At 42.6% G+C, this 15,486-nt stretch overlaps 1 protein-coding gene across 2 annotated transcripts in view; it reads left to right on the plus strand.

The window, feature by feature from the left end:
- Xrcc5 (X-ray repair cross complementing 5) overlaps positions 1 to 15,486 on the plus strand; it is an 88,787-nt gene that overhangs the window by 43,940 nt on the left and 29,361 nt on the right. For both annotated transcript variants that reach the window (NM_177419.3, XM_063267385.1), the window contains exons 15-16: positions 4,322 to 4,415; positions 6,853 to 6,922. In NM_177419.3, the coding sequence (NP_803154.2) occupies positions 4,322 to 4,415; positions 6,853 to 6,922 (164 nt within the window). The remainder of the gene's footprint in view (positions 1 to 4,321; positions 4,416 to 6,852; positions 6,923 to 15,486) is intronic.

Raw genomic sequence — 15,486 nt, forward strand, 5'->3', positions numbered from 1 at the left:
GTCGTTTTTTACCTGCTGGGGACAAGGGAATGTAGTACACATACTGTATACTTTTATCCTTCCTTTTCCCAAATCATATTTTAGAGGGTTTAAGAAGGTCGTTGTGTGTTTTGACTCTGTAGCTCCACAAAACTTAATGTGACACATTGTATGTGAAATGCCTCTTTCTGTTCTTTTTAAAAACGATTTTTACTTACTTATTTTTATTTTTTGAGAGTTTTGAGTTTTATACCACATGTTCTGATCATATGCAACCTCTTTCTCTCAGCTCTTCCTAGATATACCCCTCTTCCTTACCCACCTAACTCTGTGACTTAAAAAGAAAAAAGTCTTAAAGAATAATATGTGCTGCCCAAATGTGGGCTATGTCCCCTTCCACTGGAGAATGGTTGGTTAAACAGGCTCTGCATTCTTAGAGAAAACAGTCTCTTCCTCTGCTAGCAGCAACGGCCCATTTGCTCCGTGGCTAGGCTTCGGACTGTGTGCCTAACTCCTCTCTAAGGTAGGATTTGGTCTGGCTTGAGCTTGGACAGGTTTTGTGCATGTTGTTCCCATCCTGTGAGTTCATATTTACAGCTGTCCTGCTGTGTCCAGGAGATGTTGCCTCACGGTCACGAATCATTACATACACCTCTTTTTTTCATAATTTATTTTTTTATTCATATTACATTCCAATAACAGCCCTCTCCCTCCTCTCTTCTCAGTCCCACTCTAGGAAACCCCTCCCTTCATCCTTCCCTCCCCTTTTTCCTCAGAGAAGGGGAAGTCCCCCTTGGGTACCACCCCTCCCTGGGACATCTAGTCCCAGCAAGATTAAGTACCTCCTCTCTCATTGAGGCCCAGTCAGGCAGTCTAGACAGGGGAAGGGGATTCAGTGGCAGGCAACAGAGTCAGAGACAGTTCCCACTCCAGTTGTTTGGGGACCCACATGGAAACCAAACTGCACATCTGCTACGAGTGTGTGTGTGTGTGTGTGTGTGTGTGTGTGTGTGTGTGTGTGTGTGTGTGTGTGTAGGCTAGGTCTAGCCCCTGAATGTTCTTTGGTTGATGATTCAGTTTCTGTGAACTTCCACAGGCACAGACACCTTATACACTTTCTCCCCTTCTTCACCAGTGATTCTTGTGCCTTAAGGGGGAGGCCCTGTGTCTGTGTTCCCTTTAGAGCTGAGTATTCTGTAGTCTCTTAGTCTCTGCTCTTTGGCCAGTTGTGGGTCTGTGTCAGTCACCATCTATTGCAAACAAAAGTTTCTTAGATGAGGTAGAGAGTTCCATTGATCTGATGCAGAAAGGAATGTAGAAATCCATGTAGGACGTGCATTCTTTAGTTTGGTCTGGATTGATCAACTGATGTCTGTTTGTCTATTTGTCTGCCTGCCTGCCTGCCTATCTGTCTGTCTGTCTGTCTGTCTGTCTGAGTGTCTGAGTGTTTGCCTGCATGCATGTATATGTATCACATGTATTCCTTGTGTCTGTGGAGGCCAGAAGAGGGTACCAGATCCCATGGAACTGGAATTGCAGACTGTGGTGAGCTCCCATGTTGGTGCTAGGAGCCAAACCTTGGTCTTCTGTAAGAACAGCAAATTCTCTTAACCACTAAGCCATCTCTCAGTGATGTTTCTTAATATTATATGCATTAATTTGTATTTTGGGAAGAGAATAGTTGATACACTAATGGCATTTTCCATTGCAATACTTTCCTTAGAGCAAATGGAAGCTAAGCCAAGTGATAACTTAAACTCTAAAACCCAGACAATATCCCAAGATCGGATCACATGAGTGAACCAGGAAGATGTGAGAGGTTGAGACTAGGGCTGGCAAGATGGCTCAGCACATAAAAGCACTCACTGTGCTTGCCCAATGACCCAAGTTGGATCTAGAATCCACAGTGGAGAGAGACCCAGCTGTCTTATGTTGTCCTTTGACCTCTACATCCAAGCTTTAGCATAGGGGTGTCTATATACACACACATACACACTAATACTAATACTAATACTAATACTAATACTAATAATAATAATAATAATAATAATAATAAAAAATAATAAGTTAAAATTTCAAGTTAAAAAAATCTACAAAAGTCTAAGTCTGGAAACCAGGTGTATTATGCCCCATCTTCAGCTCAACCTCCTTCTTGTCTCTTGAGAAGAACTGGCAGAGGCTAACTGCAGCGTCTGGCTGTAGCTAGTTTTCATACTTCTGGGATTAGGGATTAGTCTTCCTCGGGTCTGTGTGCTTTTCTTTCATGTCTGCCATCAGCCTTTATGTACTAACACTGTTCTTGTAAGGAAAGAGCTGTGATGGCTTTGCCTTTTGAGCTTCCTGGTCCTTGCCCTGTCTTCTCACCTTTCTACTTCTCAACGGAAAAATGTCAGTGAAGAGAAAGTCTTAGGTCACACAATGTTTATTACTGTGCTAATTATTCTGTGCATCCCTGTAAGAGAAGGTTCATTATTGAGTCCAGTCTCTGCCTGTTTAATTTTCGCTTCATTTTAAAGATGCCCTCTTCTATGGACTCAGAGTCTGAAGGTGGCGATTTGAGCAAAAAGCCAACACATTTTGAAATACTAGAATTGAAAATCTTTAATAGAGAGAAAGTGCCTGGCATGCACAAGACTATGAGTTCGATCCCAGCACTCTCTCCAAGGTGAAATGATGTGTATATTCATTAGTTCCAGTTACTAAACATAATAACGTTTACTTATTTTAAACTGTCATGTTATTTTTGACATATATAATTTTAGTTTGTCAATTAAAATAGATTATTTCTTGGTGTGTATGTATGTGTGTGCATATGTATTCATGTTTGTATATGTATGCACATGTATGTGTGTGCCATGTTTAAAAAATATTTTTCTTGAGATAGGATCTCTCATTGTCCTGGAACTCACCAAGTAGGCTATGATAGCCAGTTCCAAGGGTCTGCCTATCTCTACCTCTCAGACACTAGGCTGCAGCACCCCACCATGTCACACACACACACACACACACACACACACACACACACACACACACACACGTACACACATGCACACATGCTCACACATGCATGTACTCACACATTACACACTCATGCACATATATACACACACATGCACACACACACGCACACATATCAATTCTCACACACGCATACACATGCACATAGACGCATACACACGTGCACATGCACATGCACACATATACACTCTCACATATACATGCATACATATGAGTACACACGCACATGTACACACATGCACACACACATAAATATACACTCATACATGTAAACACACATGCACATACACACATGCACATACACACATGCATGCACATGCACATACACATGCACACACATGTACACATATACATATACATATATAACATACACACACACACACATCTCTCTGTCTGTCTGTCTGTCTGTCTTACCCGGCCTTCTAGAAATTGAACTCAGATCCCTCTGCTTGCAAGATAAGGCACTTTACTGACTGAGCCATCTCCCTAGCCCTAACTGGACCTTAGTTAGGAATTTCTTAGTTGCTATTCAATTGTTTCTTGATGGCTGCCCTTGGCCTACTATTTCTCTGGGAGAAAATTCTTCATATTTCTGTGTTTCACTGCGTGAGGGAGATGATGGGTTGTGTCTTTGGGTTGAATTTACTTTTCTCCTATTCCTTAGCATCCCCATGTCTCTGAAGCCAACACATTAGGAAAGCCTGCCTATTACTTGAGGCAAGATATTTGATGGCCTTTCTTGGAGCCATCTTTCTCTTGGCACACAGATTCTGTTGATCATTGTTAGTGCTGTGCTCAAATAAAATCAGGGCTGTAAGAAAGCAGATTAAAAGGTTTGCAGATTAAAAAACATTTAACACTTAAAAACAAAGTTTTTCCATATTTACCTTGTGATTGTCTAATAGGTTTTGACACTTTTAATTGCAAGCTTATAGAGATCTTCCATAGGTTGGTACAATGGAAAAGTTGGGTTTTCAGACACAGCGCTCATCCAGGTACATGAAAAGCTATGGCTCTGGATTCTGGGATGGGAACCAGGGGGGTGCCTGATGGCAGATGAATTTCTTAGTTAACATTCAGCTTCTGATGCAGCTGCTGCTGCTGACTTCTGAATTGCTATAAAGCAAAGCCCACATTACTCCAAGGCCTCTTCTCAGGACCCCAAGGCAGAGAGAGGGTGCCCGCAATTTGGATAGAATGTCTAACTGTTGTGTGTCTTTACTTTGATGCCTCGAAGATAACTCTGTACTTTTCACATCTTAGCTATTGTATTTTTATTTTGTTATAAGGGGGAAACACCCGTTTCTTGTTTCTTTCTTTCTAGTATTGAAGAGGGGCCCGCTGCTAAAAAATACAAGACTGAGAAAGAAGAAGGTCACATCAGCATCTCCAGCCTGGCAGAAGGGAATGTCACCAAGGTAAACTGAGCTCTTCTAGTGTCCCTTTCTCCCTCCGAGGAAGGCCAAGGTTTGCGCTTGATGAGTGCTTACGTACCACTCTATCTGATCCTCTCTGTATGTGAGCCATCTAGGCCCATCCCACGTTTTTCCTTTCTTTCTGGAAGTAATTAATAGTAGTGAGTGATATGTAGAATTATGTGTTGGATTATAGTAAACAGATCTCTGAATAAGATGTAGACCACAGAATGCCTTCATGGTAGTACCCTTGTACAGACATTCATACTGGCTTCATTTTGCCATTTTCCATTGGGTCAAGATGATAGGATTAAGTGGGGGACAGTTAATGATATGGGTCTTATTCCCCAAATACATAAAACTGAAGTAAGTGTACTTTTCCTGACTTCTAATGTAATGCTTCAGGGGCTGGAGAGATGCCTCTGATAGTTGAGAGCACCCAAGTTTGCTCCCCAGCACCCACGTGGGGTGTCCCACAGTCTCCTGTATCTCCAGGTCCACGGGATCCAACACTTGCAGAGAGAATTTCTTATGTACCGTGTGGAAGCATCGCCTGTCAGTAAAAAGCTGATGGCCTATTAGCTGAGGCAGGAACTAGAAGGTGGGACATTTGGCAGAGATAGAATTCAGGCAAAGAGTCAAGAGTGGGAGATTTCCCCGCAGACTGGAGGAAGATGGACAGATAAAAAGAGGAGAGGTAACCAAGGAGAGAGCCACACGGCAGACACGGACTAAAATAAGCAGGTTATATAAGTTACAAGCTAGTCGGGGAACGAGCCCAAGTAGTGTAGTGAATAATTAAGTCCCAAGTTGTTATTCTGGGAACAAAGAGACTGGGTAGAAAAGCTCGTGGCTACACACACCTCTGGCCTTCTCTGGTACCTACACTCATGTGCACAAGCCCACACACAATTACACACGGGAAATTTAAAAATAATGAAGATAAATCAAAAAAAAAAAACAACCAAAAAACAAACCACAAAAAAACCACCTTCAAAACAGAACTTGATTATGACTTTCCAAATGAAACTCCCTTTGTTGCCGAGAGCTTTATTTGAAGAGAAGGTTTTTGGAGCTTAAGTCAATTACCTTATGTACAGCATTGATTTGAATTAACGTATCTTAGCATTTCCCTGTTAGCAAAGTGAAACAGAAATGTCTCGGTAAAATTCAATGTCTCAATGGTGGTTTGGACATAGTGGGGAATCTTCTGTTGAGAAGTCAAGATGTCGTGCTCTGAGGACTTTTCTGTGCACGATCCCAAGCCAAGCAGAAATAGTCCACTTTCTTGTAAAGTTAACGATTGTCTGCTCAGGGCTAAGTGCTGCAAAGGCTGTTAGGGTGGAGATTAATGTGGATTAGAGACAGGGGTGTGATCAGAAAGTGAGTGAGAGAGTTTGCAACGCTTTAAATCTGTATATGTGATTTGGTCTTTTAAATGGACTTGTTCTATATGGGCATCTTTACGTGTACTGCCAAAACTTCAATGCCAAAGGACCAGAAGCAGCTCCCTCCCCTGAAAAAAAGAAAACAGCAGCTCAGTAGGTCAAACATTTGGCTGTTGTTGCCCATCTTCCCTGTCCAGACTGGTTTGGTATCAGAATGTACGGGTGGTCTTTACCACATAAAGCCTTCAAGCTGGGCTGACTGGTGACTTGGATTGTAATACTTTTGACTCCTCTGGAGATAAGCCACCTTGAATGACGAAAGTCAAGTGAAAAGAGACAGGGCACCTGAGTAACTGCTTTAATTTTCTAGTTTTTATTTTTTAAATCGATGTTTATCACAAATGCATGCCACGTGTAGAAATAAGACAACTTGGAGGAATTGGTTTTCTCTTTCTATACTATGGATGCTTGAGTTCAGTCTTGCCCACTCCTGAATCTTCTAGCTTTTAAGAGAGTCTTGGGAATCAAAATGGTAGAAATGTTTGTCTTTAAGAGCATACTTACTACATTAACCATGTGTCTTGCCGGAGGTTTGGTGGTTAGTTTTAACCGTCAACTTGATATAATCTAGAGTCATCTGGGAATTGAGTCACAGTGGGGAACTATCTAGACCAGGTTGGCCTGTGGGCATGCCTGTGGGGCATTATCTTGCTTACATTAATTGAGGTGGGAAGACCTGCCCACTATAGGTGGCACTATGCCCTAGGAAGGGGATTCTGCAGTTCAGAAGATTGGACTCTACCATGCACACATTCATTCGTTGCTGTCTTCCTGTTGATGGATATGATATGAGCAAACCTCCTCACGCTTCTTCCACCATGACTTCCCTGCTATGATGGACTGTAACCCAAAACCATGAGTAAAATAAACCTTTTCTCCTGGAAGTTGCTTTTGTCAATGTTTTACCACAGCAACAGGAATGGGATTGAGATGCAGAATATTGCCAAAATGCAAAGTGACCTGCAGGTGTGTGATCCATGGATCTGTTCTAGGTTGGAAGTGTGAATCCTGTTGAAAACTTCCGTGTCCTAGTAAGACAGAAGATTGCCAGCTTTGAGGAAGGTAAGAGGCACACCATTCACTTGGCATTTAAGAGAAGGTACATAGTCTAATTGACCTAAGGTCTGGATTAGGAGCTGTGGTGTTCTGCTGCAATGCTTTCTCAGCGTTGGTCTTCGTGGGTTGATCCGTGTTGCTTGCTAGGGCTTACTGAGATGACAGTATGGGGGTGGTCAACACAGCACAGATAGGCGCAGAGATGAGACCACAGTGCCAGCCTTCCTATTGCAGAAGCTTTGGATCAGAACTATGAAACTTTTATTTCCACCTCCTTAAAGTTCTTTGGTGTCCTATGAGTGAGGTAGATCCCATCTTTCTGTTTTCTGAAATATGATTCTTGTCCCAGTCCCAAGAGTGTAGGCCCCATCTGTACAGTCTCGGAAGGATGTTGCTGCTGCTTTTAGAATGGATCCTTCTCATTGACCTTGTCCTCGTCTTTCCTTAGCATTTAGTACTGGTAACTCCATTCAGGTGTGGCTAATAGCAACACCGTTTACAGAGATGAATGGAGGCTCAGTGACCAGTGATGCTCACGTGATCACATTATTGCTCATGTAACTTACTCTTAGAAAGGCAGCAAGTAGCAGTTGGTAAGCCTGTAGGTTTCTTATTTTCTTTTCTCTTTTGTTTTTGTTAATCTCTGTGAGTTTAAGGCCAGCCTGATCTATAAATCAAGTTTAATAACAGCCAGGACTACACATACACACACACACACACACACACACACACACACACACAGAGTCTCAAACAAACAAAAACAAATAAGCAAAAACAAACAACAAACTAGCTAAAAAAAAAAAAAAAAAAAACAAAGACCAAAAATTTCTTCATCTAAACAGAAGGAAGTCTAGAATTCTGGGCAGTTTCAGGAGGAGTGGCAAAACAGTGCCTAAGACATCGTCTGTCACTGGGTGTGGAGCCCAGGGCTTGGCAGACAGAGGCAGGAAGATTGCCATCTCCTCTTTTTTCTTTCATGAATTGACTTCATTACTAGGGACTTTTAGAGTGACTTTGTGTGTGGAAGAGGCCAAATAAATCAGAGGAGCATGTTGTCATGTGTGTGTGTGCGCGCGTGCGTGTGTGTGTGTGTGCATGTGTGCATGTATGTGTGTGTATATATATACACATATATATTTGTTGTTGTTGTTTATTTTGTTTATTTAAGACAGGCTCTCGATGTGTAATTCTCTCTAGTCTGGGACTCTCTGTAGACCAGGTTGGCCTCTCACTCACTGAGATCCGCCTGCCTCTGCCTCCCAAGAGCCTGTATTAAAGGACTGAGCCAACACTCTGGCATGTGTATTATATTTTCAGAGAAAAATTTAAATCTTAGCCTTTAATTGCTTATTGTTTGGTCAATCAGTGTCCAGTGCCCTCCTCTGGAAGTGGCTTGTCTTCCAGATTCCTGTGGGATGCTCTCTTCAGGGACTAAATATAACCACTAAGATCACTACTGTGTGGTACCTCCTAGTTATTTGGTGTCTACTGTGTAGAGCACATTGGGCTAGCACTTTATCCTAGTGTATCTGGTACAGCAATCCTACAGTCACACTGAGAAAATGGAGAAAATGTTAGAACTTTATAGGGGTGTCTGAGAGTATTGTTTTTATTCAGGAAACACTTGGGTGGGTGTTGAGAGCAGGGAGTGAATCCTTGTCCCTAGGCTTGATCATCAGTCATTGCATAACTACTTAGAAGGTAAAACTCGTAGGGCTGGAGAGATGGCTCAGTGGTTAAGAGCACTGACTGCTCTTCCAGAGGTCCTGAGTTCAGTTCTCAGCAACCACATGGTGGCTCACAACCATCTGTAATGGGATTCCATGCCTTGTTCTGGTGTGTCTGAAGACAGCTACAGTGTACTCACATATATTAAATAAATAAGTAAATAAATAAGTAAATAAATACGTAAATAAATAAATAAAGGCGACAATCCCAGAGCTGGTTCTGAAGAGGAGGGGTGAGAAGAGGTGAGAGGAAGGGAAAGTGAGTGTATTAACTCATGGGTATGTCTGTGGTTTTCACCATGGGTTCCCATGTGATAACCACAAAACCCAGATGGTCGAAACTCTGGCTGACACTACCGGGTTTATGTACTGAGTGACACTGGTGAAAGGGAAGTTGGTGTCTGGAATTACTTTCACCTTAGGCAAAGGTGTTCTGAGAATACAGGAGACCAAAGTCTGAGAGAGAACCTTCCAGAGAATTGCATCTTAGGAAAACATGTTTCCCCTGAGCCATAGCAGTAGGGGTTTGAATCAGTCTTAGGTAACAACAAGGCAGACCACATGGCATATAGGTTATAAGAGGTATGGTTATATCCATTTTGCTGATGAAAAACTGTAACATTGGAAGAGATGGACTTCTCTAAAAATCATGCAGGGATAAGCTTCATTCACATACTGAAATTTTCTATTTGGCCAAATTGTTTCCTGTTTCCTAACAACCCTTTGGCCCACATTTAATTTTTAAAATTGCATTTATTTTGTGTGTGCATGTGTGTGCATATATGCACGTGTCAGAAGAAAACAGTTGGTTTTCTCCTTCTATCATTTGGGTCTCCAGGATCCAACTCAGGCCCTCAGGCTTGGCAGCAAGCACCTTTACCCACTGAGCCGTACGTCCACTAGGGTGTGGTGAGTCACAGCTCCCGCGGCTGTCAGCAAACTAGAGTTGCTCAGATTGTTAACTAGTGCTTTGGGACTCACACACATCCCTTGCTTCTCGCCTTAAAAGTTTTGTCTGTTCATTTCTCAGTTGCTTTTATTCCCCTGCTTGGGTATCTCTCTACCAAGGCTCTTTGTGGTCCAAGACTTATACTTCCTTGCCTACGAAAGTATACTCTATCCAGATATGAAGTACCCTGCACCCTCCCTGGTAATGACCTGCTTTATCCCTGCAAGAGGTCTCTGTCTAGGTGAAGGGAGGAGGAAGTCCTTCCCATTCTTTAATTGACAGACAAAAGTTTGACTAATAGTAGATTGTTGATAGTATCACTTAGGTAGAACTGACCATAATACTGGCTAAAATGTGGGAGTCCTTACTTTTGGTCCTGCCCACTTGCGGCATGGGTCCTCGGAGACTGTGGTCATGCCATCTCCTGATGTTAGCAGTCCACAGTAGATGGCTAGACATTTCCTTACTGTCTGGTTTTCAGCATGAGAAGGATGATTCTTGTTCTGATGGTGTTGGCAGGTAAAGAACACACTTCTGGCTGCCTGGCCTTCTAGGAGCTGTGGTTGATGCTTTCTCGGGTGGCTTTCTAGTGAGTTCCATCTTCACTGTTGCCCCTGCCACTCTGTCACCACAGTTTTACAATGGAGAAGCTCTTCGGCCATGATTGCATACATAATATGCAGTTTCAGTTGTGAAAGTCAGCTCATTTCCATGTCCATTCATGCTGTTCATAAGGGGCTGTTCATCAATGGTTTATTTATTACCTCTGAGGCTCCTCCAATCAAATCTTTCCATTGTTTGAATGCCTTTCTCAATCGAGCCATTGGTGGGGGAGGTGCTGAAGAATACCACAGACTTCTAACACCTTCTCTATTTAAAAAGAAAGTTGACTGGTCTCGGGGTAGAGAGCAAGACAAAGGAGAAAGAATAGCTATATAACTTTAGTCACTTCCCCAATTCCTGTGTGGCTGAGAGATGTCTGAATTGGTAAATTCCACATGAATGTGGGACATTAGATAGAAGAGCTAGGCTCTTCCTGTCAGAGAAGATGGACACATGGAGACAGCTAATAGGATGGAATGGAACTTATTTAATAATGAGATGACTTTCTCATTCCTGAATCTTGCTTTTGCCACATAGATTATAGGATCTGTTTTATATTAGACTTCTGCGTAGTGACAGAAACTGGAACTCCAGTCCACCAAATTGAATTTTCATAACTGGCTTAAAAAAAAAGTGTCAATGCATCCCAGGTAGAAATGGTACAGACCCTGTCCCGCTGTTGGATTGACACTGGCTTACGAGTGAGGAGCAGTGCACCATGCCCTTTTGATAGAAGACACTCTTCGTTCTGTAGCTTCCAGACTTTCCTCAGTCTTTCCCCCTTCCCTTTAGTTTCTTAAGATCTCATCCCCAAGCTTCTGTGTCCCCCTTTCCTCACCACCTTCTTTGTATGTTTTCCTTAAAAAACATTCTCTTTATTTTAAGAGATGCTTTCTAAAATTCATTTTCCCCAAGTTCTTCTAGATAAAATATGCTGTAACTGAATGGTAATGAAATGATATTATCCATCAAAGGCCGGTAGATGTATTTCTCTATTCTGTCTTTGTGTGCTATAGCCCTGTCTCACTTTTGTAGAAGCTCATTTATATAAATATGTTCCTTTTTTAGCCATGACTCAATTCTGAGCTGTGGATCTCTGAGCCTTGTGATCCGGAGTCTCTCTGTCTCTGTGTCTCTCTGTCTCTCTGTCTCTCTCTCCGTCTCTCTCTCTCTCTCCTTTTTGTAGTTTGTCCTGATGTATATAATTCTGAGTGTGAATTAGATAATCTTTCAGAGTTTTGTGCAGATAAAGAGTAGATTATCTTGTTAACTGAAAGCGCTGCTAAATAGCTTGAACACCTTAAAGATACTAAATGTAGTGACTACTTGTAAACATCTTTAGAGCCATAATTTTTTAAAAAAATTTGACATACTTTCTTATTCCTCCCCTAAAATAGTTCTGATGCATGTAGTCATGAGGGCGAGAACACGCAATTGCCAGTTCTTGGGGTTAGACTATAATTCATATTTTTATTAAGTATTTTTACTTGCTTCTTTTTTGACTTCATTTAAATTGTTTAGTCTCAGAACTTGAGGATCAGACTTATTTCATGCATCGTTCATCAGGACATGTCCTCTTACCTGAACATAAAAGACTATTTGGAATCCTGAGGGACCTGTGGAAGACGCGTGTTACTATCTGACATGGCAATTACACATTGGTAGCCCCTGGAGTCATCTTCCACTCGGGGGATAGAGGCCCAGAACAATTAGGATGGCTTCCCACGTATTCCTGCAAATGTGTAAAAGACACTGTGTTCAGTTCCAGAGAGTCAACTCATGGCCTCCGTAGCTCAAATTGGTTCACAACACTACCCTGAAGTATACATTTTAGTGTAATAAAGCTTATCAGCCAAATAATTAAAGCGAAATGTGAAATAAAGATGAGAGAGGAAACTAGAAATGGCATCGTATGGAAACTAAGACTACCATGTGCAAGTTAACTATCATGAGAGTGTTTTCAGGAGCTCAGACAGTGGCTTCGTTGCTTTGGTACTTGTGGTGCAGCATGAGGACCAGAGTTCAGATTCTTAGCTCTCACATAAAATATCCCAGGCATGGTGCTGTATTCTTGTAACTCCCTGGAGGGAGTGGGGGAGGAGTCAGGTGGTGCTTGGAGTTCATTGGTTAGCTAGCCTAGCCAAATTGGTGAGCTCCAAGTTCTGTGAGAGGAGGGCTGGCAAGATGGTTCACTGAGTAAATATACTTACTGTATAAACCTGATTGACAGTTTGATCTCTGGAACCTACATAAAAGGTAGGAGGGAACCCCCCCCCCCACCACATTCTCTCACTCACTCTCTTTCTCATAACGCTAATAATAAATTAAAAAACAAGGTGAAAATGAAGATGACATTTTAATGTTGACCTCTGATCTCTACATGTTAGTGCACACACACTTGTGTGCCTTTGGGGGAACCCTGCTAATTAAGGATGAATAAGGTTAAAGTCTACTGTGACCACATAGCTCCTCTGAGCTGTGCACAAAATTACCAGCAGGGCTTCCCCTTCTCTGACCTTGCATGGGAAGTCTGACCTCTCTCACCCTCTACCTGGGGAAGGTCAAATAGTCCTTGGCAGACCTACAAGTTCAACTCCCTCCGATCTCATAAGAACCCACCCAGCCAAGTACCTGCTGGAATGAAGACCTCTCCAAACAAATGAGGCATTCCCAGGATTTTAAACTCTAATCAGTGATTTTCATTCACCCTGTAAACTCCTTCCCACTCTCTAAGATCCATATATATCCTTGGCTCACCCTAAATGAAGGGTATGTGTACAAGCCCACCCCAAGATAAGGGTATGCACACAAGCTAAGATCGTCTCAGAGAGCTGTTTCATTGAAGACGTTTGGAGAAGTCCTTCATCTAAAGCTGTAACAGTAAGATCCCCGAAGAAAGTCTCTGGATACCTGAGAGGGAAAAGGTGGAGGACGAGGAACCACAGCTGGATCCCAACATGCATAACATAGGTACCCACACTTCTACCCAGGAACATGTGTACACACATACTCCCCATATATGAATGTGTGTGTATGTGTGTACATTGTGTGTCCAAGTGCATTTTCATATTTCAGCAACTCTCTTAAAAGGCTTCCCTCCATTCTTTTTCTGCTTTTAAAATTCTTAGATTAGTTCCTGCTACTCTGTAGATAAGAGAAATCTCTTCAGTATAGTGTATGGCCCTTGGAGAATGTGGCCTGGCTGTCCCTTAAGAGATGCCTGTAGCCTACAAAGGAACATGTATACGTGATACCTGCGTTCAGAGTGAGCGCTTAGCTTTCTGTTGAAGTTTGTATGTAACATACCACAGCAATCCTGTCTTTGATGGTTTTGTTTCCCCATCCAATGCCATAAAGTGGCTTGCTTGAAACTTACTGGATAGGTGTTCCCCTCCCCCTCCCCCCAATGCCACCCGCATTTTATGTTAAAAGTGGGAAAGACACCTTTTCCTCTGGCTAAAAATGTAAATTAAGTTTTTTGAGATTTATTTTTAAGTATATTTTGCATGCATGCATATCTGCATCATGGGTATTCAGTACCTGTGAAAGTCCTGACAGGAGAAGGCATCAGATCCCCTGGAACAGGAGTTACAGGCAGTGGTGAGCTGCCGCATGGGTGCCGGGAATTGAACCGAGGTCCTCTGGAAGAGCAGTCCATGCTTTTAACAGTTGAGCCATCTCTCCAGTTTCCAAAGTGGAGAACTTTGCCTTTCCTGCATCAGATAAGAGGCCAGAATCCATCAGACATTTCCTTCTACATACTAAACTACCAGCTTGCACTGGTGACTTCTGCCCTCAAGGAGACAGGACACAACACTCATAGGTGGGCCCTGTGGATACGCAGTGCGCTTGCAGGTACTTAGGAGGAAAGGGCACGTCATTCAGCTTGCTGTCAGAGTTCCTACTCGCAGGCGATACAATTTATAAGGCAGAAAGCAGTGAAGTGCTTACTCATGGCAATTTGGTTTCTTCCATTCCACTGTCTATAGATTCTGGGTCTTCTTTGCATGGTAAATCGTTGTCATGCAGTCTGTTGTGCTTGGTGCTTGAATTGGGCTGTCTTAAAGATTGCCTCTCAGGCCCAGCTGGTTGAAAAAGAAAACTGATTTCAGATTGTGCTGATGTGCAAACTGCTTTAATCAATGACTTAAAGTGACTGCTAGTGGCAAACAACAGAAGCTCTTAACCAATTAAGACGCTTAAGAAAGGATGCTAGACTTTTGTTAAGATGGGCACTAATCAGCTGAAATGTGTTGAGAGGAGCTGAGAAGCAGCTTGGAGTCTCACATAAATGTAATAAAAGCGGCCCGCTTCTTTCAGATTGCAAGCCCAAGGCCAAAAATATGCTGACGCAGGAAGAGGTGGCAAGTATGATCTGTAGCGTTAGTCCTCTTAGGGCCATGCATAGGACATAGAACTTGAAACTAAAAATGGCACATGCTTGTTTCTTGGGCCAGCAGCGGGAAGAAGAGTTTAGCAGAGATTAGGAACGGTGTCAGCAGAGATGGCTGTAGAAACCAGCTTCTATTGAACAAGAGCCATTCGTCCTGGGGAACTATGTTCTGCCATTTCCTGTAGTGTTTTGTGTACACTGGGGCTGAGTTTCCAGCTGAACTTCTGTGGCTGTTCCACAGTAGAAACATGTAATGTTTCCCCACCGAGGTGGAGCTCCAGAAGTCTCCCACGTAGGCTGTAGTCACGTTGGTGCCAGCTCTCTACAGCTTTTTTGAAGGAAATGTTTGGGCTGTGAAGTCTCCCTGTGTGTTTTAGGGGAGCTTTTATGGTTTCATAGAGCTTTTCTGTCACCCTGCAACCCAGTGGAAAAATGTGTTCTTTCCCCCAGAAGCTCCTCATATCTTCCTGGAGTCGGCTCTTGCTGTCCATCCCACTGTGAGCAAATACTTTCTGTCTGAAGTGAAGAGCTTTTTCTAGAAAAATCTAATGGAATCACTTAATGCAGTCTTTTGCCTCTGGCTTTTGACTGATCATGTTTTCGAGGTTGTCCACAGTGGAGTGTATAGCAGGACTTGATCCCTGCATTTCAGCAGACTGCTTATTCCTCGCAGCACAAGTACAGAACCTTACCTTCTATCTGCTTACTCTTCAGTAATACCAGGTCGTGCTATCCAGTCACCACATGGACAAGTGGATTGTCTCAGGTAGCGCTGCTCTGGCTTTTGTATGCAAGGGTGGTTCATGTGCGTTTAACTTTCTGAAAAAACTTTAAAATGTCTTATTATTATTGTTACTAATTTGTGTGTGTTTGTGTTCATGTATCTGTGTGCATCTGC

This window comes from Rattus norvegicus, chromosome 9, assembly GCF_036323735.1.
Source record: "Rattus norvegicus strain BN/NHsdMcwi chromosome 9, GRCr8, whole genome shotgun sequence".
NCBI classification, from domain to species: Eukaryota; Metazoa; Chordata; class Mammalia; order Rodentia; family Muridae; genus Rattus; species Rattus norvegicus.